Source organism: Pundamilia nyererei, unplaced genomic scaffold, assembly GCF_000239375.1.
Source record: "Pundamilia nyererei isolate P.nyererei 1_Seehausen unplaced genomic scaffold, PunNye1.0 scaffold00380, whole genome shotgun sequence".
NCBI classification, from domain to species: domain Eukaryota; kingdom Metazoa; phylum Chordata; class Actinopteri; order Cichliformes; family Cichlidae; genus Pundamilia; species Pundamilia nyererei.
The window spans coordinates 222686-246695 of NW_005187781.1; the positions used below are offsets into that span (position 1 = coordinate 222686).

General features: G+C 39.6%; 1 protein-coding gene across 1 annotated transcript in view; it reads left to right on the plus strand.

Annotated features, from left to right (window-relative positions):
• vstm2a (V-set and transmembrane domain containing 2A) overlaps positions 1-14082 on the plus strand; it is a 108418-nt gene extending 94336 nt beyond the window's left edge. The window contains exon 5 of the mRNA XM_005752786.2: positions 10294-14082. Within this exon, the coding sequence (XP_005752843.1) occupies positions 10294-10370 (77 nt within the window). The 3' untranslated portion in view covers positions 10371-14082. The remainder of the gene's footprint in view (positions 1-10293) is intronic.
• Positions 14083-24010: the final 9928 nt, after the last annotated feature.

Here is a 24010-nt window from a genome sequence, read left to right on the forward strand (position 1 = left end):
TCAAAGTGGCATCATGTATTGCTTTAAACACTATGTACAGAATTCAGACGACTCAAAATCTCCCCTGGAAACCTTTTTCTCCAAAGCTTCCCTCTTTAGATAGATGATTCCAAATGACATGTAAAGACACAGTGACCTTGTCAAGCAAACGATCACAGGAAGTGGAAGAAAGTGCTTTTAGCTACAGCGATGGTGAAATGAAATAATAAGCTAAAGCTCTTTTTGTGTATTCTCTCTATATATGTGTATGTTCAGTTGTGTTATTAGAGACTTCTTACATTTTCCCCTCTGCTCATCAATTAAAATGCACAGCAGAACACAAAACAGCAACAATAATAATTCGCAAATGCTCTTCCTTTGTTGTTTTCTAAAAATAGCACAGGAGCACAGACTTTACCTTTAGTATGCTTGCTGGCAAGGTTAGTTTGAAAGTGAAAAACAGCTCACAAAAAAGCTGAAGGAATCTGTGAGGTTATGAGAATAATTGCTGCAGACGGTGTTGTTTTCCCGTACTATGTGGATTGCTTACATCATTTCAGGGTTAGGAATGGAACAAATGGAAACAATCCTGCACCCAGTGCATGCAAGAAGGTGACAGACTCATATGCAAGTACTGCAGATTTATACAGTCTTTCAAAGTGACTGGCACTGTTGGGAGGAGATAACTGTTGTACTTTAGATACAATTCCCACACATATTACTGTTATCTGGGGATACAATGCCATTATGAAATGGAGGACAAGAGGGTGAGAAAATAAATCATCAAAAGCACATTAACAAGACAAGTTAATTTGTATAGCTTCTTTGGACCATAAAACCCATGTAAAGATAAATGCACTAACGTTATGTCACTCGGTTAGTAGATCCCAGTGTAAAGGCTCAAAGTACTACTATCTTGGTGTTTAGAAACTAAATGCTACACGTGAATAACGGACGGACAGTACATCCTCATATGATAGCAATTGTCCTTGGCAAGGTATGCCCACATCATTTTTAACTCCGATCAGCATCATCATTTAGAAAACAAGAATCATGTTCTAAAATTACAGTTAAGATTTTACCTATTTCACTGTTATTTTATAAAAAAAGTGGTCTCACATATCTGATGTGTCCACACACCAGTGAACACACCAGAGAGCAACTTTCAGTTGGTTGCAGACTGGAACAGTGAGAGATTTAACTACCAACCTTCCAACTACTAGATAACTTGCTCTATCTAACGAGCTACAGCGAGCCACATTTGTACCTTTGTGACCCTCAAAGGATGACATGATTACATTTAGCTCTAATAATTTGGTCCCTGTCTGCCAACAGGGACAAAAATAGACTTTTACTAGATAAGTGGAAAAAAGGATGGATGGATATTTGCTTGGGTGTTATTACAGGTTTTCTTTTGACTTTTCCATTCCACCCATTTCTTATGATTCTGTCACAAAAAAATAACTTATTTATATCTCTGTGTTGTGTATTTTTTTTTACTGTTAAGCCATATTGCTCAGGGTTTTCTGTCCTGATGCTTGATTTCTTCAGTCTACCCATCCACGTTTTCCTTTTATAATCAAATCAAATCAAATCACTTTTATTGTCACATCACATGTGCAGGTACATTGGTACAGCACATGTGAGTGAAATTCTTGTGTGCGAGCTTCACAAGCAACAGAGTTGTGCAAAATACAATAATGTAAACAAGCAAAATACAAGAATGGCTACATCTGAAACTAATAAATATATGTACAATATATAATAGTATATGCATTTCTGGATGTGTATACTAAATATTTTTCTACGTGTGTGTGTGTGTGTGTGTGTGTGTGTGTGTGTGTGTGTGTGTGTATACACATATTTTACAAATTAAATAGAGTAAACAATGAATAGAATATATAAAATAAATAAAATAAAATATACAGAGTGAGACATGTGCAAAACAGTGGCATTACTGTACAGTATGGAGTGCATAATGTTAAAGTTCCAGTAGTGAAGCTGAGGTGTCTATGACGTGTTCAGCAGTCTGATGGCCTGATGGAAGAAGCTGTCTCTCAGTCTGCTGGTACGGGACCGGATGCTGCAGAACCTCCTTCCTGATGGAAGTAGTCTGAACAGTTTATGGCTGGGGTGACTGGAGTCCTTGATGATCCTCCCCGCTTTCCTCAGGCAGCGCTTCCTGTAGATGTCTTGGAGGGAGGGAAGCTCACCTCCAATTATCCGTTCAGAGCACCGCACTACTCGTTGGAGAGCTTTGCAGTTGTAGGCGGTGCTGTTGCCATACCAGGTGGTGATGCATCCAGTGAGGATGCTCTCAATGGCACAGTGATAGAAGGTCCTGAGGATGCGGGGGCTCATGCCGAATCTTTTCAGTCTCCTGAGAAAGAAGAGGCGCTGCTGCGCCTTCTTCACTGTTTTGTTTGTGTGTACTGACCACGTAAGATCCTCAGCCAGATGTACGCCAAGGAACCGGAAGCTGCTCACTCTCTCCACAGCAGCGCCGCTGATGATGGGGGTGTGTACTTCTCTGCACCTCCGGAAGTCCACTATCAACTCCTTTGTCTTTGCGACGTTGAGGGTGAGATGGTTGTCTTGACACCAGTGGGTCAGGGCGCTGACCTCCTCCCTGTAAGCCGTCTCATCACCGTTGGTGATAAGACCCACCACTGTAGTGTCGTCCGCAAACTTCACAATGATGTTGGAGCTGTTAGTGGCCGTGCAGTCGTAGGTGTAGAGTGAGTACAGGAGAGGGCTCAGTACACACCCCTGTGGAGCACCAGTGTTGAGTGTGACGGGGGATGAGGTGATGCTGCCCAGTCTGACCACCTGGCGTCTGTCAGACAGGAAGCTAAGGATCCGGCTGCAGAGGGAGCTGCTCAGTCCTAGATCCTGCAGTTTCCTGTCCAGCTTCGAGGGAACGATGGTATTGAATGCTGAGCTGTAATCTACAAACAGCATTCTCACATACGTGTCTCTCTTCTCCAGGTGTGACAGGGCAGTATGTAGTGTCAGGGCTATGGCATCATCAGTGGACCTGTTGTGGCGGTATGCGAACTGTAGAGGGTCCAGTGAGTCGGGTAGTGCAGAGCAGATGAAGTCCCTGACCAGCTTCTCGAAGCATTTGCTTACGATGGGGGTCAGGGCTACAGGTCGCCAGTCGTTTAATGAGGAGATGGTGGAGGATTTGGGTACAGGGACGATGGTGGCCATTTTGAAGCAGGCTGGGACTACAGACAGAGAGAGGGAAAGGTTGAAGATGTGCGTGAACACTCCAGCCAGCTGAGCCGCGCATGACTTGAGGACGCGGCCGGGAATCCCGTCCAGACCAGTAGCTTTGCGTGCGTTCACCTTCCTGAAGCACCTCCGCACATCCTCCTCAGACACAGTGTGCGCACTGACGTCATCCGCGGTGCGCACACTGTCCAGTCTCATGGTGTTATAAGTTATAAGTTATAAGTTTCCTATTTTACTTTTACTAGCTGTGGCTGTGGTGGCTGTGGCTCAGGTGGTAGAGCAGATCAGCTACTGATCGGAAGGTTGGTGGTTTGATCCTAGACTTCCCCAATCTGCATGTCAAGTGTCCTTGGCCAAGATACTAACCCCAAAACTGCCCTCCGATGCGTTCATCGGAGTGTGGCTGTGGGTGAATGTAGATTAGTTTGCACTTGTGTTTAGAAGTGAATGGGTGAATGAGGCATGTTGTATAGAGCGCTTTGAGCACTCTGGGAGAGTAGAAAAGCGCTATATAAGAATCAGTCCATTTAGCTCTAAATTTTAGACACAGCCAACTAGGAGTACCGTCATCTTTTGCTACAGTATTTAAATCTTACTTACAATAAATAAATAAATGAATGAACATCCTCCAAGTAAAATAAAACATAATTTAAGCTTAATTTAACACTTACTTTGATTTTGTGCACATATACTGGAGCATGGGTAGAGAATGGACACAAACACAGTGAGAACATGGACTCAATCGGTCAATATACATGTGAACTGTCTAATTAAACTAAGCCCTAAATATGTATTTTGCTAGTTTTTTCTTTTTGCCAGACTCTCCAAATTGACCAGCAGATAAAAAAAAAGGTTTTGTTTTTCTTCTTCTTGTATTGTGGTTTCCATGTAAAAGAAAAAAAAAGAAATTAACTTTTGGGCAAACCTCCGATTTACTGGACACAACTGGCAGTCTTTATAACTTATGAAGGACTATGATGACTACAAGATGTTGCTTCAGAGATTTCATATGAACATGGTGCAGTGCTGATAGTGTGGCTGATATTTTCTTTTACCTGATAGAATCATATCTATGGTACATGTGCCTTCCCTTATTGTTTGTGTTCTCTCAGATAAGCAAACTGAAAAATGGCTTTGGAAATCCCACACGAAACAATGGAAAGCAGCACAACAGCAAATCAATAATGTATGAATAACAATCTCTGTGCTGTTTTGTACGTGGCTTGATCACCAGATTCTGGGGGGACTAGAGCGTAATAATTCAGAGTCAGTTCAGCAGATTTTGAAGTGCATCTGGAAGACGTCACAACTAACACTAAAGAAATGATCCTACGCAGCTGTGCAGGGTGGTGTGCAGTGACCCATCATTGTTGGGTTATATCCAGAAGGAGGTCATCATGACCTAATCAAGCAGCCCTGCCTCACTGCATTATACTGCTGCTGTATTTGGTTGTAAAAATAGCAGGCTGTCTTTTATCAATGCTTCTTGGGTCTTCAATAGGGAGTTCGGCCAACAACTACTTTGGATTTGAATCTTATGAATTCTATTATTGCTACTTTTCCTTTCCTTTAGGTTGTGTATATAACGCAGGTTGTGAGTTACAAATAAATGCTGTATTGCACACATGAGCTATGTTAGATATCCTCAGAGTTTTTCAGTTTTGTTCAGTTTAGGTTGTGCAATTTTCCCTACTCTATGAATTGAAACATAATCCCAAAGCACAATATTTTTATTCTGGACAGATGGCAAGTGTTTTTTAATCAACTGTTGCTCCATTTTCATCTGAAAAACACTCAACTTCTCCTATAAAACTACTTTTGCTTTGCAAACTTCAAGTGTTATTATTTTGCACTCATTGAGCCATAAATACTGCACTGTGAAACGGAGAATTGCATCTCACCTGTCAGTTAAACCTTCCTGTTAGCTGAACTCTGCTTAAGCTAAACTCCTGTTAACAGTCATTATAAAGAGTTCTAAAGGGGTAGATATCAAGTGACTTTGTTTCAGACCCTTAGTTGCCCTGCTGAAATTAGGAGTTAAAAGATACATGCAACTAAAACATGACAACACACTCTGCTAGATAGTCAGTGTTTTGTGGTACTTAAGAGGGAAGTGTTAGAGCTACAGCGAGATTTTTAATGAGGATGTCTTTCTTCCACAGCAGAACACAGGTGCTGTCTGCAGCCCTTTTCAGACATGACACGCTCAGAATAGTTTACTAATTATTGGATTCTACTAGAGCATCACTACTGCATCATTCATAGTTTAAAATATTTTCTTTCTTACACAGGATCTTGGCACAGCCTCTCATCCTGTATTTGAAACAATCTACCTTCCCTTGCCTTTAAGCCAGCTTTCAGACGGAGCTTTTGTGATCGCAGTCAGAGCTGAGTGTCCATGAGAGGTCCATGTAATGATGGCGGTTTCTTAGTGACATGATACAGAGTCAAGAACAGAAAAAACTAGAGCAGTTTGAAAACTTTGGCAAAACAGTAGATGTAGGATGAACACAGTGGTGCAGCGTGGCAACTCAAAGCCCTGAGAAAAACAATCTTTCATGGTTTTACTTTTGTTGACAAAGAATGATGAAAAATAGAAAATGAAGTCAAAGGCACATCCTCCATCCTGAGGTAATTAACAGTTTGCAACAGTGAAATCACAGTTAAAGCTGCGTACTTTTATATACAGAGTAGATTATTGTAAAATAGTTCAGTAGATATGCAGATTTTTTTGTCCTGTATCACTGCATCTGTGCTTTTCTGCGGCTTCTAGCTGGAAGCTGATTAATTATTCTCTGTGTGAAGGATGTTTTGGCCTAGAGTGATTGCTGCTCCTCTGTGGCACTCCTGTTCTCTAGATCACCTCGAGCCAAATGAGATGTGGTGGGGAGGAATAAAGGGTCAAAGCCCTCCATCTCTGCACCACCATCCCTTCCTTACGTCCCCTAACCCTCAGCAGCCTTGACAATCCAGAGCTGCGAGGAACAGTGGGCTCCCCTGGTACAGTTTCTTCTTAGAACTGTACCAGTTCTAAGAATGATTCCAGTATGACACAGGAATCTAGTAAATGTTAATATAGTTTACTGAATAATGTGATTTTTTTTAATGAATATTACTGAAATCCTGCTTTATTTCATGGTATTTCTTTCCCTATCTAAGAATTCAACACTAAAAGTGTCCTAGTATTACGTCCACAGACATCTGCTGGGCCGATTGTACAGCTGTCATTTGTTACTTTGCTCTCATCAGTTCTGGCTCAATGTTTCCAAGACGCAAGCGGATCACACTGTAGGCTGAGGAGGTTGTGTTCTAGTTTGCAGTTGTTAGTCATGTCAGATGCTCAGTAAACAGTCAGAGTTGCCCGCAGTGGTGATAGCAGCTTGTCAGGTCTTAGGCAATGCTAACTGCCCATGCAAAATGTTTTCAGAGCAGTCCAAAAGCCTTTATTTACAGTTTTCCAGGATTTCAGTAAAGGTGCTAGAATTAAATGAATGTATTTATAACATCAATCACACATAGATTAACATTCCCCCTGTTTATATAGGTAAAGGCACATAAGACGACTTGGTTTGCATCTCTTTGCAGTCAGTTTATATGTCTCTCTCTTCTCTTTGTCTCTCTGTTTATGTGTTTCATTTGCATTTCTTTTAACACATTTCTGTCTCTGGTCTACTTTCTTCTCTTTTTGGTCATGTTTAGACTCAGTGACACCTTTTTTCTGACTCTTTCCAATCGCTTTTTGGGCTAATTTGCATTTTTTCTTTTTTCTGCCTTTTAGTGTTTGGTTTTGGTCTCTTTCTGGTCATTTTCACTTTCTTTGTAGTTGTCTGCCTCTCCTGGTTTAATCACAGCACTTTGTGTTTCTTTGTAGACAATTTCAAGTCTATTTTTGGTCGTTTGAATTTCTTTCTAAAATTCACATGTTTAGAAACAGGTTTTCTGGGATTAGGTGTGTGGAGTATTTGAAACCCTCAGCCTGTGCAGCAGACACTTTCTTTTCTTTCAGCCATTACAAGCTGAATCTCTACAATTTTGCTTCATTTTTGTCAATCTCATATTTCAAGTACAGTGGTCCCTCGCTGTAACGTGGTTCACCTTTCGCGGCCTCACTGTTTCACAAATTTTTTTTGTGCAATTTTGCTTTTTTGTGTTTGTTTGTTTGTTTTTTTGCAGGGCATTGTGTTCTGCCTCCTGATCGGCTGTAGACTATTGTCAGTCACTCTCCTCCGTGCCGTGTCTCCCGTACAGAACAGAATGCGTTCAGCTTGTCACATTTACATAAATCTTCGATCGCTAGCAGTGTGACTCTGAAGTGCTGTACTTTATGTCTGCAAGTTTTCTCCCCAACAAACACAACAATGTCGACAAATGTTTTACACGGTCAAAGGCACCTGCGGTAGCACCCAAAAGGGAAAGATGCTACCATCACACAAAAAGTTGGACATCTGGACATGCTAAAGGAAGATAGAAGCTACCGTATTATAAGGTGCCTGAATATAAGGCACATTAAGCGATCAGATATGTCAAACTTTCCCCAACTCATTCTTCTTGCTTCCGTACCATTGATTCATTAATGTTGAATTTTCTGGCAGATTTTTTTTTTTAAATGTCTTTTTAGCTTGACTAAATAAAAACATAAAAGCTTTTAAAACGGTAAATGGTCTGTATTTGTATAGCGCTTTACTTGGTCCTAAGGACCCCAAAGCACTTTACACTATATACAATCATCCAACCATTCACACACACGTGATGGCAAGCTACATGTAGCCACAGTCGCCCTGGGGCGCACTGACAGAGGCGAGGCTGCCGGACACTGGCGCCACCGGGCCCTCTGACCACCACCAGTAGGCAACGGGTGAAATGTCTCGCCCAAGGACACAACGACCGAGACTGTCCAAGCCGGGGCTCGAACCGGCAACCTTCCGATTACAAGATGAACGCCCAACTCTTGAGCCACGATCGCTCCTAAAACCTACTCAACTGTCTATATACTGTACGTAGCAGGAGCTGTATGGGCTACATTTAGACTCTACTCCATCTAGACCATATGTTGGACAAAACCTGAAATACAGATGTGGGTGTAAAACAACAAGAAACCACATGTCGAGCAAAATAAACCAGTTGTGTATATATATATCATTGATTTTGAACACACTCACAACACGCACAAAATAATGAACAGAAAGAGCTAGCAGGATGACACAGTGTCATAGTTCTTGAGTAAAGCTAACACGAGGATTTCATTGAAATAGAAAAAAAAGATCAGAAGTTAAATTGCTTCTGAGAGTATTTGCAATAATCAGAATCTTTCGTCTAAAAAGTGTCTTGAAGTAGCACTTTCATTTACCACCTTCAACCCACAAGCACCTGCTGTTGCTGCAGAGATCGTGTTGTTTTTCTTTTTCAAATGCCTAACGGTGTTAGACTTATATGTCGGCAGCTATAGTCACACACTATATATACCCAAGTGCGCCTCAGCTTAATGGCACACACTAATGACAGGACATCAGCCCGCATTTACTAAAAATGTATGTGCAGATTTGCAACAGTTACTAATTTTACGACTTCACTTTACAACTATTTTTCTTAGTTACCAAGTTGATACTGTATTTACTGCTTTACTGCATTGTTGATACAGGGCGATCGTGGCTCAAGAGTTGGGAGTTTGCCTTGTAATTGGAAGGTTGCCGGTTCGAGCCCCGGCTTGGACAGTCTCGGTCGTTGTGTCCTTGGGCAAGACACTTCACCCGTTGCCTACTGGTGGTGGTCAGAGGGCCCGGTGGCGCCAGTGTCCGGCAGCCTCGCCTCTGTCAGTGCGCCCCAGGGTGGCTGTGGCTACAATGTAGCTGCCATCATCAGTGTATGAATGTGTGTGTGAATGGGTGGATGACTGGATATGTAAAGCACTTTGGGGTCCTTAGGGACTAGTAAAGCGCTATATAAATACAGGCCATTTACCATTTACTGTAGAGATTTGAAAAAACTTTAATCCTCACCTTAAGCTAAGGTTTAGCATTATCTTATCCAAGTCAGGCACCAAATATTATAATTAGGAGCCTTAAAGTAAAACTACAGCATTTTTTTCTTCTTGTATTGAGAAATACCTCAAACTTAAAAAAAAATAGATCTGTGATATGTCTAAGGAGCTTGGAAAGAAAGGTGACTGGACTTCTTTAAATTTCTTGAAGATGTTTCATCTGAAAAGTTTCTTCAGTTCTAAGAGCAACTGGTGGAGAGAAGACAGATGGTTTGAAAGAGGAGTGAAAGAAGCCATCTATGTCCACTCTGAACGACCATCTTTGAACAGAGGCGGTGGCTTACAACACCAACTGTCTATCATCTATAATCCAGTTCTGAGATCCTTCCAAGATGCCTTAATGCCCACTCACATCCTGGGCCATTTGACCTCAGGAAGTCACATGGTAGGGTGGGGCCAGGCTTCACAATGGATTCACCCAAAACCTTGGCCGATTGTGACCTACACCCATTTTCACACCTTGGCTCCTGTGATTAGGTAGACAATCAATAAGGGGTCCATGACCCTCTTGTGGGGACACTCCCCTAGGGCTTAAATTCTTGGACTCTCCACCACTCGCTGCTCTTAGAACTGAAGAAGCTTCTCAGATGAAACGTCTTCAAGTAAACTTAAAGAAGTCCAGATGCTTTTCTTTCCAAGCTCCTTAGACTACGATGACCTGGATGACTGAAAACCTTCACAGAGTGAATGGTGTGATATGGTAAAAACAAAAAGTATTTAGCTCAAGGAAAGAACCACCATACTTGACAGTATACGTGAGCTTCATTGATGTCAGATTCAACTTTAAGAGGAAGAACATGGTGATTATTTAATTTGATTTGTTATTACACGTTTATGGACAAACTCTTTCTCGCTAAGAGCCTTTTTTTTAATGCTCAAGTTCTTGTATTTCCGAACATGAAAAGTCATTTTGTCATATGTGCTGTAGGCCTTAAACAAGCTCATAGGAAAGGATTTGTGTTCCTGTAGAGAGTTTTGGTCACGGGGAAGAAAATAGAATAGTAACAGTGTTTTTGTGCTTCTGTTTCTTATCTTTACAGGTACAAGAATATCATCCAGCTATGGACTGGCTGTCCTCCTCGTGGCGTGTGGTTTGGTGAGGAATGCCTTGTTATAATTTGAGGAACTGACATGGTTTGCACCCAGGTCTCTCTCTCTCTCTCACTCACTCTCTCTTTTTCTGTTTGCTCTCAAAGCGAATGAGAAAAAAAATGCCTGTTTTACTCCCTGCCCCTCTCCCCGCCCCCCGCCCCCCTCTTACCCCATACACATCTCTCCACCATATTGCGGACAGCACAGTTGCCCCCCCCTCGTGTCCTAGCCACTACTGCTCTTGCACCCAGCACATTGTTATTGGCCAATGTAAACACCAGTCACATTTAAAGCTGTCGGATTACCTTTTGTACAGACGTCATCCTGACACCACCTGAGGTGCAACGCTCCTATGTGACAACTGGACTCTGTATCTTGTTGGATAAATCTCATGGAAGAATGACTTTCTTATGGTTTCGCTGTTCCAGTTCATGCGTTCATTGCTCAAAAGCGAACAAAAAAAGGAGAGTCTATATTTGTGTAATATATATAATTCTAGATCTGTATCTATATCTGTTTTATTTGAAGCACCTAGAATTACTGTATGTGCTGTATACATAGCTACCACTCACCATATTGACCATGGAACTTCAATGTGAATAGGCACTCTTAGCCCTCTCGAAGAGATAATTTATATTCAAGTATGTGTTAATTTAGACTGTTACCATTAACCAACAGGTTAACGAAAGGTTAAATTTTCCAATTTTTCTTTCAGCTGTATCAGCCACCCAGCTTTCCATTGTGCATAATTTAACATCTTGTTAGTGATCCATCCGGGGATATGCATGCTTATCGGTCTGAAGGCTTAGAAGAGAGGATAACACATTAGTTGACCTACATGAGTCAAACATTTGGAGTTCAGTGTTACGATATTTTGAATTTAGCTTTATTTTAATGTGCTAACTTTGATGTGAAAAAAATGTCCCTATGTCATTTTAATTTGTATCGCATCCTTGGTAGGAATAAAAAAGGATGTCACAAGTTACGAGTCATTCAAAATTGTAATATGTGACCATTGGATGATTGATGTTAACTGACCTGGACCTTTGCTAAATGACATGCTTCAGATGCTGTGCACCTCCCTGCTATAATTACAGAGGATGAATGAGGATTTGCCCACTTTGGATGATGAGGATAGCTAGCATTTATTGGTTATGATTCCTAATGCATACAGTGACACACATACAGGTACAAGTCTGAGTGGCAGGGTGGTGACATGAGATCCAGTGACACAGAGAGTATACTCATTATGTGAAATACGTTTATTTTTTCTCTCTTAATCTCACATTAATATATTTTTAGCTTTATCTTCAGATGATATATCACAGAGTTTTTTATTCATGCATAGCATTTATTAAAAAATATACCGCTTTGACAATCTGACACAAACAGAGGCAAAGGCGTGGTGGGGTTTCATAGTACACATAGCTTAGATCATTAGCATGACTGAGGATAACCTCCAAAAGAAAAACGGATTCTTTCCTTGTTAACTTTTGAGCTGAAAGAACATTGTGCACCAATGTTCCAATTTAAAGTGAAATATTTATGATTAAGCAAATAGCTGACAGATGTCTCAAGAAGGATACTGTAAATGAATGTTATCGACCATAAAATTCAGTGCCAGAGAGCACCAATCACCCTGCAACGAGATCAGTGCTTTATTTCCCATCTTTCTTCTTGCTTAGCCCAACTTTTAAGGTGGTCAAAGATAAAGCATGATAATAGAAGTCATAATTTATTATATGGTGTAAGCTGGCTTTCATGCATAGTATATAAGGAGTGATCAAAAAATTCTGGGAATCCACCCCACACCCCCTAAAAAAATCAACTCTTGGCCATATCATTTAAAATTGGCCAACCTCTTGTTCAAGATCATCTTCTTGTGCACAGGTGGTATTTTTAGATCACCCTGTACATTTATCCCTGGCTTGCCTCTGCAATATGTGCTGATGTCCTTCAGTTTTATTAAAATCGGATTTTCAGTTTCAGGAAAAAGTTACAGGGAGGCAGATAATGCACGTAAAAAGCAAAGATTGTGTTGATGTGGGTGAAAAGCTGGAAAGCAATAGCATTTCCCTGAGGCACCTCGCACCAATGCAGGACCAGACACACAGCATGTCATGGTGCACAACCTCATGAATGTCAAAAAAAAAAAAAAATGATGAGCATGCTTCTTATTTCCCACCTCATCTGATCTGCTGCCTTCAAACTATTGGATCACAGCTGGAAACCCAGATCCCATCACCAGCGACGGCCGAGTCAAGTTGCTGTTTGGTCACCGTGCAAGTTTGAGGTCCACGGTGAAATCACAGGATGTACACGTCATGTGGTAAAAGAAAAAACTTCCAGGGAGTGATCTAAAAATAGCAGCTATGCTGGAAGCTGTCTGGACATTACTGAGAAGATGATGTTGAATGAGAGATCAGAGATGTTTAAATCAGGCAGGGTTTTCAATTATTATGGACCTGATCTCAGGGCGTTTTGATCACACGCATACAGCATTTTGAAATGATTACTGTGTATGTCCCAAAAAGGGTAAATGTTCACTTCACTTTGAGCTTTCATTCTGCTTTGCAGTCAAAACTAAATCAAATTCTCCCTTGTATAGATGCATTTCCAATAACAGTTGTGTGAAAACTTGTTGATCCAGCTCGGAGCTTCAAAGGCTGACAGAATGTGTCGTGCTTTGGGATAAGAGCAGAGACATCTTCTGATCAGAAGCATCAAGGCTGGGTACAAGATGTGCGGGCGATGGAGGGCGACCCTGTCTAATGCCTCAAGTTTCAAATAGCTTCAATGCACATTTAGACAGTTAATCTAACATCGCTGTCACATATATGCCACTCGACGAATTGTTTTGAAAAGCTATGTAACATGATTTAGTTTACAAGGAGAAAACAATCTTTTCCAGTGTATTGAGAACGAGATTTGAATGTGTGCCAGAGAGTGGACGGTGTGTCCAACCTCATGTAAAAAGATGCAGAATTGTACAACTTGTAAATGAAATAATCAGCATGAGAACATTTTTTAAATCCATTTAAAAAGGCAGAGGCCAGTGATGTTCTGTACTTGTAACAATGGTGTCATGTACTCATATTCAAGTGTAAACAAGTCCAAAGTGGGTTTTCATCTCTTCAAAATGAAAATGGGTAAAATGTATTTGACAAAAAAAAAAGTATCTATCTATCTATATATATTAGAAACATCTCCTTTATAAAGCCTTCATCTTAATCTAGGGGACTCACTTCATTGTGGGTCCTTGCAACATACTGAATAACAAAGAAAGAGAGATGGGAGCAATGATTGATTGGTGTGGTTAAAAAAATTATAACTAATACTTGGTATGAGTGTTGGGAGAGGCTGAATTGCTTACAAGCAGCAAGGTCTCTATTACCAAAGAGGAGAACAGTTCACTGTGATGGTAACAGCAGCAGTTCCTACACCCAGGGATGTTATTTCAGAAACATCACACAGCCATTTTTGTTCTGTTTTATATGCCAACTCTTCACCCACTCTAGATGTATTTGTTTCTTCTAATGTATTTCATTTCAATGCGGTCCTGTCTGTTTGTTGAGCTGTCAAAACTTCTGATGAATTATAATTCTCTTTTCTTTGCTATTGTGTGAGGCTTCTGTACTGCAACATTGCAACAGTTTGTATTATAATGACAATACCAGAATAATATTTAAATAAACCATTTTCACAGATGAAATTCAAACACTGAGGAATCCCATCTGTTTGATTGCTAAAATACTGAGCTTTTTAGTGAGTGAGCTAGAGAGCGCTGACAGTGCTAAACACTGGCCCAGTTTCCAACTTGGAATAAATGTTGGAATTATTAATAGCTTTTTGTTTGATAGCACCGTAGAATCTTGCTTTATATACCATCAAGAGACTGAAAAATGTGGAAAAAAGCTAAACAGAAAAAGAAACAAATGTTTGCGATTGGCATCATTTTTGAATTAAATGGTAAATGGCCTGTATTTGTACAGCGCTTTTACTAGTCCCGCCTAGGGACCCCAAAGCGCTTTACACACCCAGTCATCCACCCATTCACACACACATTCACACACTGGTGGAGGCAAGCTACAGTTGTAGCTACAGCTGCCCTGGGGCAGACTGACAGTCTTGACTGAATTACTTCATAATCATAAAAAAAGTGGCTGATCCAAGTATATAAGAAGGGATTAAAGGTTTTGATCTATTATGATATATCATTCAGAAATGATAAAGGTCATTGTGCTGATATATTCTGCTTACAAAAATGAATAAAGGAGGCGAGTTGTCATCTATAGACTTAAAGTTTACTTATAAACTTAAATAGCTGTTATAGTGGAATGAAATGTTGATGTTGTTGATGCTCTGCTTCTTTGTCAAAGCCCTTATAGAGTCGCGGTATTAATAATGGTACCACTGTGCTTAAATCTAAAGTTGAAATCTCTAAATTAAGGTTCAACATGAAGAACACTGAGGGACATAAAGATTTGAACACAATTTTTTAACAAGTCGTAATCGAGGCACTGTGATGCTGGTGGTAAAAAGAGTAACAAGTATTTAGGTAGTTTGCAATTTGGTCGCTTGCTTTTGGCAGCCTTCATCAGTGCAAAACTTAGTAACAGAAAACAACATCCCAGCTGGTAAAAATGAGCCGTCAAATCTCATCATCCACTTGTCTGTTTGAAAGGTAAGAAAGAGCACTAGCAAATTAAGAGAGCGAGATCCTCTTTGGAACTGCGGAGTGAATTTGGCAGCAGCAGCTCAGCTAATCAGGTTTACTTAATCAGTGAATTCAGAATGCAAAACAGGCAAAGTAGCAAAAGAGAGCAAAAGCAAGAGAGACACATGAGCAGCAATATGAAATTAACCCTCAGCCCGTGTTAGTTATTTCAGCAAGCAATGACAGTTATTTATGTGGAGGCAAAGAAAGAGCAAACCACCGACCGGCCTCTGGCACTCGAATCAGGACACTGTTTGTACTGCTGCATAAAGAAGTAGGGGGAATTATTGTACGTGGAAATTACTGCCCTCTCTGCACCTTGCATATTCAAATATGTTGTGTTGCTGCAGACGATGAATCACAGATGGGTAAGATCTGTTCATCCTTTTATGTGTTTCCATGGAGGAAAAAATAATACTGTTGGAAAGACATTTTCATATGCTCATAAAATATACACGTATACATTGTAGAGACAAGATCCGTGCTGAGAATGAGAGCGGCTCTGATTCCAGCTTCAGTGTGAAGTACCCCACTGGTGGCACTGTGTGGTGTTGGGCAATGTGCTGTCGGGAACTTCCTCACACCTCAAGAACGACATAACCACGAACACTGCGTGGATGGAATTGTGTAAAGGTTGGAGAAAATAGAAAAAAGGAAACAAAGCATGCTGTCCCATTCTTGAGAACTTTGTAGAGAGCTTCATATTCCTAAAAATATAATATTGTAATTTTTTTCCATCTGTTGTAAATGCTTACAGTATACATTACACTTTACAGCAAACGACTTCCCAACTGTTTGTCATATTTTAAAAATTAGTGCTACAGTTCGATACCTTCAGAACCAATTTTGTGGCAGGTCTCTCAAGTAAAAAGGTAAAGTGCTCATGGTCTCCCCAAGGTTTTGTTCACTAAAACTTCTTAGTTAGAAAATGATCAAGATCAGGGTGTATTTGGAAAAGTATGCCATCTGCTATTGAAGTCTTCCAGAAATAGTCACATGCTTTGCTAATTCATTACATTTCTTTCATGCCCTCTCCAGTATAACAATCTCAGTACCGAATTTGAAGGTGGCCTGAGAGACAGTAATCAATATTCTTTTGATCAATAGTCACGACACTAAAGCCTTGAAGACTCTGAACAAAGAACCAGTGCTATTCTTCCTTGTAGCATGGTCTCAAGTTAATAAGATTCCTCTGGTGAGCATGAGTATAAATGTGTAAGTATTGAGTAATTTACTCATTATGTCCGCATAAGGAAATTTATAGTAAAAGTGTTACCAGTTATTACTAGTTAGATAGTAATAACCACTTTGATGAACATAAAACTGCAAATCAATACCAGAACCCAAGAAACATAAAGAAGTTGAACAGCAGTATTTAGGGACTCTGCAAATAGAGAGATGTTCAAGGGAAAATGTTAAACTGACCAACATAAAGCAGAATGAAAGACAGTGTTTCTCCAAAATTATTACCAAACATCCAATACAGAGAAACACGCCACACAACCCATCTGTATGTTACATGTTTGGAAGCATGAGAACCGTTTGGAATGAATCTAGACATCTACATTTATTTTAGTTTCTCATCATTAATCGCTTTGGAAAACACTATCTAATACAATTAAGGTTGTGGTTAAGGTCAGGGATAAGGTTATGGTCAGGCTTAGGGTTAAGGTTAGGGCTGGCATACATGGCTGGACTGTGTGTTACCACCGGGAGCATCATTCTATTGGATTCCATCTACAATCCAGCGTGTATCATAGGGACTCGGTAGGTTACCTTTCACGTTACTATGAGACGCCTCGGGAAGTGACAAATTGTCGGTATGTTATGCGATGGGAATGAGAGCGGTTTCTCAGCTCTCAGCAATCCATGAAAAGGTTTTGCTGTTTGGTCTTATTTTGATATATCAAAAAGGAATACAGATCTCCTACATGCTTTCACAAATCCTGCCTTAAGATAAAAGGTCCTCTGATATTTTAATGAGATCAGTTCTACTCAAAGACATTTTAACAAACTCAAAGTAATTGAAGGGCATTAAACTTTACGAAAGTTTCTGTTACCTGTCAGTGTGTGTGTGTGTGTGTCTGTGAGAGAGAGAGTGTGGACGAATAGTCTTGCATTATTTATTTGGACTCATTAAAAGTAATCAATTGAAACTGACATTGATGTAAGGGTCTTTATTGGGCTTTCAGGAATCCGTCACTGTAATGTACCTCATGACTTTCTAACCCCACTTGATTTTTCTGTTCGACGAGGGGCCAAAAGGAATGGAGATGTTTTTTGTGCAGAGCCATCAATACGAAGGATCCCTCGATGCCGAGGGATTTACCAACCCCAGAGGCTTTGGAAGAAAATCATACTGGCATATCAGCCAAAAATATACTATGTCAGGCTTAGAATGGCTGTCAATGACTAAATACAACAACAAAGGCAGTGTCACCTTAGAGAGTGAAAATAAAAAGCTATGAGTTTAACCCAACATGAGAGACAGAAAGAAGGGTTTTGAAGACAGTTATGGAATTATTCTCCAGTGGGTGAGTGGGTGTGTTGATTATGAAAACAGAGCCAGGGGAGTGCTATGTTGAATATGTGCTGACAGAATATGAAGCTTGCCTCATTAAACTATGGAAGTATGGACAGACAGCTACTATTGTACCAAGCATTTTCCTTATGTGTAAACAAACAAATTAGTTTCAGTTCATGATAAATCACAGCCGTTGAAAGGTGTGTGTGTGTGTGTGTGTGTGTGTGTGTGTGTGTAAGAGAAAGAGAGAATAAGTTATGGTATAAAGCTTTGTCTACATCACACAGACGTGATGCAGTATTATTGTTCCAAAACCAATTGTTATGCTATGGAAGACTCTTCCTTGAGCTGATCGGATGTTTGGTTGGTTCAAATATCCTGCATATATCCTTGGGCAAGATACTACCCTCAAGAGTGTAAATGTTAGGTATGAAGTATAGGGAAAAAAGGTTATTATAAATGTCTGAGTGATTCACGTTGTATATATTGTACTGCTCTGGGAGAGTAGAAACGTTCTTTATGAGAATCAGTCCATTTGTCATGCATTTGTAAACCTGATACAGATTGGGTGAGCGGTCCCCAACCCTTTTTGCGCCACAGATCGGTTTAATACCAGACAACATTTTCACGGACCGGCCTTTAAGGTGTCGCAGATAAATACAAAAAAATAAAATGATACGACCGAGACAAAAACTGTGGTATTTTGTAGATATAATAATAAACTTGAATTCACTGTGTAACTATGTAACTTTATGAGCAGCGTCCTCCTAAAATGAGCCAACAACATTGAGAGTAACATCCTCCTCTCTGCCCCTTAATGCTCTCTGGTCACTATGGTAACACGTAAATATTTCTTTCAAAATAAGACACACAAAAACACAGGAAAAGGCCCAGGGAAACAGAGTTAACGATAAAAACCCTGAAATACATAAATTTCACACCCGAGCCTCAACTCTCAACTCGGCCTTTGAATGAAAGCAAATACTGTTGTGACAGTGATGCACACCGTCTTGTTGGTATATTTGTATCAGTCTAATAAACTTCAACCTACATCATCCTCCCTATGCTGGTATTCTAAACAGTACTTAGCAGAAACCAAAGACTGCTTGGTTGATTTAACCTCCTGAACTATCTACAACACATGGTGGAAAACTGACATTAAGACAGAGAAGACTAGAGGTTAGACATGATCATTACTGAATATTAAAAATAATAAATGACAGATTTAGTGATATTTTCATAAACTTCATAGACAGAATAAAACTTAAATGACTTTTTGATGGCATTTTACACCATACTGGTACAGTATTTAGAAAATATGGGAAAATACTGGCATCATATACAATACTTACTTCTGAAGAAATTACAATGGGACCCTGAAATTTTTTTTACTGTGTACAATAATAGATTTTCTATACATTTGACATCACATGACTACTTTGGTTGTACGATTCAGATAATTATTTAAACTTTGCTAGACCCGCCCCTGCACAGTTACCAGCTGTCAGCTGCCTAAAAAAGGATCCTGGTGTTATTTGTCTCTCAGAAACAGTTCATAACTTCCCTTCAACTCATTCATGTCACCTAAAAGGTAAACCTGTTTCTCCATCACCTGTTCAGCTCTGATGATTCAGTAAGGACATCTCCTGGTTTCATCTTCATGTTTCCCTCTCACCAGCAGAGATGGGCAGTAACACGTAATATGATTATTTTTTGGATCATATATCGAGTACGGGAAAGAGTATGAGCGTGCAGCGTTTAAAACGTGGAAGTACTGACCTTACTTTGAGTTTGATTCCGTAAAAAGTGACAAAAACATTAGTGTCTGCTGCTCACTGCGTGGGAACGAAACTTCTTTTTACAGCGAAAAAAAACCCCTAAACTTCTGAGCAAGCACCAAATACGCTGCCGCTGGAATGTGAAACTCAGAGAAACTCCCGGATTCTTCCACTGACCGCTGCGACACACCTGCACCAGGGCAAACCTCCACCTGCCCCACTCCTGCTATACAGGTGAGAATAGAGCAACAGGACTGCTGCGTCTTTGATTTTGTATATTTTGTACTGTGCTTTACGTGCATCTATTTGAAAGACTGAGTGTAAACACAAAAAACTATTTTATTTTATGTGCTGGAATGTGCAGAAAATAGGTTTAAATGTTAAACAAATTTCTTCCAGTCAGAGAATGTTAAATATAATTTAACTTTTGCTTGATGCATAAAGTTAAAAGATAAAAGACTAATAAAGCAAGTTTTAAAAAGAGACTTTTTAATTTGATTACATTTTATATGATTATGCAGAAAAAGTAGCATTGGGCTGAAAGATCTATCGCTTTATTACCTATTTAGGTAATTACTTTTAAAAATAAGTAATCAGTAAGGTGACAGGATTACTTTTGGGGGGGGCGGGGGAAGTAATTAGTAATTAGTTACTGATTACTTTTTTCAAGTAACTTGACAAACACTGCTCGCTGGATATCCAAACCGACATCATGACCAGCAGCTTTTACAGCTGTGGCTCCAGCAAACATCAGCTGATACTAGAAAGTAATATTAAATAAATTCGAACAACAGCTGATCAAGCTTAAACGTGCTGCTGTTGCTTGTCTGCTGGTTTCCTCTTTCTGGCGCAAATTGGGCGATGAAAAAACAAGAGAGAATGTAAAAAACAAAAATAAAAAATCATCGGCCCATAAAACGAAAAATCACCATTGGCCCATTTATGGCCACCATATATACAAAACTCCAAAGCAGAAAGACGTAACAGCAAATATTCTGAAATGAAAGGGAGCAAAACAGACGGGCAAAGGCTGAGAGGACAAACACCGACTACTAAGAAAATCTAAAAAACTGTGAAATTAATATTAAAAAAAAAAGATGATGTAACCTGAAAGAGGATCGAGACCAAACTCAGGCAACAGAGACCAGAGGAAAGACATGGAAAATCAAAACACAGTGGAGCAGAACAACAATACCCCAAACTGAGAATTACAACAGCAAACCACCACAATAACAAAGACTGTGGCAAACATCCAAAGACCGGTTGTACAAAGAAGGCTTAGCAAGGTAACCCTGGGTTTTCAAAGGTATGAAGTTTGTTCACTTCTTACTGGGTTGCATCTCCATAGTAACTTATTGTGAGCTGCATGCATAGCGTGCTCCAGAGCAGGCTATGTTTGAGAGAAGAGGTAAAAGCCACCATGTATAACCAATCAGTTCACTGGAAATAGTGTCAGAACTTCTGAAAGACTCCTCCGACTGCAGTATGCATACACAAGAGGGTTTTGTTGTTTTTCTACCATGACTATCAATAAGAAATGTAGATTTTAAGGGAACTCTTCATTGTTTTTTCCAAAATCTCTTAAAAAATAATTATATTTTATATAAGAGTTATATAAAACTATTAATCTGATCTCTTGTTGAGATGAAAATGTGCAGATATACATACTTAGGTTTGAATTATGATTTTATATTTGGTCTTCACTTGCTGTTGTGCCATTTAATACCGGTAACACAATATGAGTAAAAGTGTCTTAAACAGAAATGGACAGTTCATGTTCATTTATATTAAACCTTATGGAAATTGTAATTATAGTCAGAGCTTTGGGCATTGGAACAATGGTGCAGTGATACCAATAAGTCAATAAACGGACACTGTCAGCCTTTTTTGTCCTGCCCTCTTTGCTGGCGCGACAAAAGGTTTCTCAAATCTCACCATCCCGAGCATTTAAAATGTGGAAATCTCTCAGATTTGATTCAGGAGAGAACCCCTCTCTCTAGATCAAGCCTGACCCTGGCCTCTTAGATAATTTGGTATTTATTTTATAAGATAATCACTTAAAGCAGACAATAGCCTTATTTAGTGAACAGTGCATTATTGAGCTTATGACACATTCAGTTCCCTCGTATCTACCAGTAAGCCTCACCTCTCAGTAGTTTAATCCTCCTCTGAAGCATTGTCGGCTCATAATGAAGGTAGCACAGTTGGATCTCCAGCTAGCTGGCCTGGCCTTTACTGCTGTGAAGCAGCTTATTGTCTCTGAGTCTGCACAGATAATGTGATTGACTGCACAAACAGGGCAATAGAATGAAATTGTAATTGGCTGTGCATGGTGTTTCTTAAATCAGCTGTTGTTTGGGCAGTTTGTCAGAGATTCACACATGAACACACCTGCTTAAATTAAAATCATTTAGTTTGTAAGTACACTTAACACAGTTAATCTGTAATGTTTGGCTTTTGGTGTGGCTATTCATCAAAACACTTACAAACTTAGTGCATTCAATTATTATTGATTTTTGTTGATAAAGCTTATTATTCCAGGCTAAGAGGAACTATATTATAAATGTATAAGAAACCACTGCCCGTGTACAACTATATTAGAATATATAACATACCTACCTTATAGTTTATACCAAACCAACAGCACTGTCATTAAAGATAATCTTGTAATTATTTGTGCCTACATTTATTCCTTTTTCTTATCATTGTGTTGTGATTAATTGATCCAAAACTGGCAGAGAAAATGAATGTGTTTATTGCACAGAAACAGACACAACAGAACAATGAGCAAAGATAAAATATTCTGGTCTGCCGGCTAATTAGATTGTTATACAGACGAGTGCTTATAATGATAAACAGTCACAGGAAAAATAGTCTAATATAAAAATGTAACTTAAAACCCTGCCGGGGGCTAGAAGTAATTTACCTCTTGTACCTGATGGTCTGTGAGCCAAGATGCATGCTAAAGGGGGAAAAGTGATAAGAGACTTAAAAACAAGATTTTTTTTTCTGAAGAAAAAACTGAATTTTGTGACAAAGGGTTTTGCAGTTACCAAACATCCAGTCAATTTAATCACTCTGGTAGGAAACATCACATTTGAAAAAATAACACATTTAATCCTGAGTTGGTTTCATTCTTATAGGATAATATGTAAATGTCTGTCATATTGTTGCCCTTTGTAATAATAATAATAATAATAATAATAATAATAATAGTATAGTTTAAATGAACTTACTTTACCAGGTTCCTTTAATGGGCCATGTCACCAAGAAAGCTAACTGCCTCACAGCTTCACTGCACCCCTGTCGTGTTTCTAGTCTCACTCACTCTAACTACCTTCATAACAGGAACACATAAAGAGGGAAATCCTTAATATGGTAAATGGCCTGTATTTGTATAGTGCTTTACTAGTCCCTAAGGACCCCAAAGCTCTTTACACATTCAGTCATCCACCCATTCACACACTGGTGATGGCAGCTACATTGTAGCCACAGCCACCCTGAGGCGCACTGACAGAGGTGAGGCTGCCGGACACTGGCGCCACCACCAGTAGGCAACGGCTGAAGTGTCTTGCCCAAGGACACATGTAGCAGTGCAGTGAGGGGAAAATGTATAACATTGGACTTTATAACATTATGTTTTAATGGAACATTGTTAGATTAATGCCTGAATGATGCAAAGTAACACCATTAATTCCAGATTCAACAGAGAGAGATCGCTGGCTGTGAGAAAAATAAGCACATTTCAATTCACGTCTGTATGTTTCATGAAAACAGTATTAACCAGGACCACGAGTGCAGATTGAAGAGTTTTATAACCAAAGTGCAATACCAGCTTCGCACATCGACAGAAAGTGCTGATTACACACTCGTTCTGAAAACATCTCCCCCTCCTGAAAACAATACACACTTTTTACGTTAGTTTGTGGAATTTGCAGTAAATTATGCTCCATGGACTGTATGTGTGACTCATTTAAATATTTTTCTCCTGGAAGTTAAACTGAAGAATCCATATGCGACATTACAAAAATACTTTTAGTCACAACATATGACAAATGCCTCTGTCACAAATCCACTGTTTTTGTATTAGACATAAGTAAATCTGGCCTCAAATCTTCCATCTTTAATAATTCCAACTCTTTGGAATATTTTTCACAGGCTGTTTTCATTTGTTTGACTTATATTAAAACAACACTTTGTGACAGAGGAAAGGTAAACTGTTTTTACCCGCAGCCTTAAAAGATGGATGAGGTACAGCTGGTTGAATGGGCGACATGGACACCCACGTTTATGAATGTGACACAAGAACAAAGCAGTTTTACATTGATACTACAGCTGTAAGTACTAAATCTTGGATGAGTTCAAATCTCAGTGATCTCGACCTCAAGGTCACGTTTTGCGATAACATGAGAACAATGTCGAATTTTGAAACTGATGCCATAGGTGCATCTACTAGGAGGCTGAGGGGTAACCACAGGTAAAATCCAGAGTGGTCAAAAGTGGACAGTTGACTCGATGGTTATCATCATGAGAGAATGGTAAATGGACTGATTCTTATATAGCGCTTTTCTACTCTCCCGGAGTGGAGTACTCAAAGCGCTCTATTCATTCATCCTCATTCACCCATTCACACTCATACAAGCACT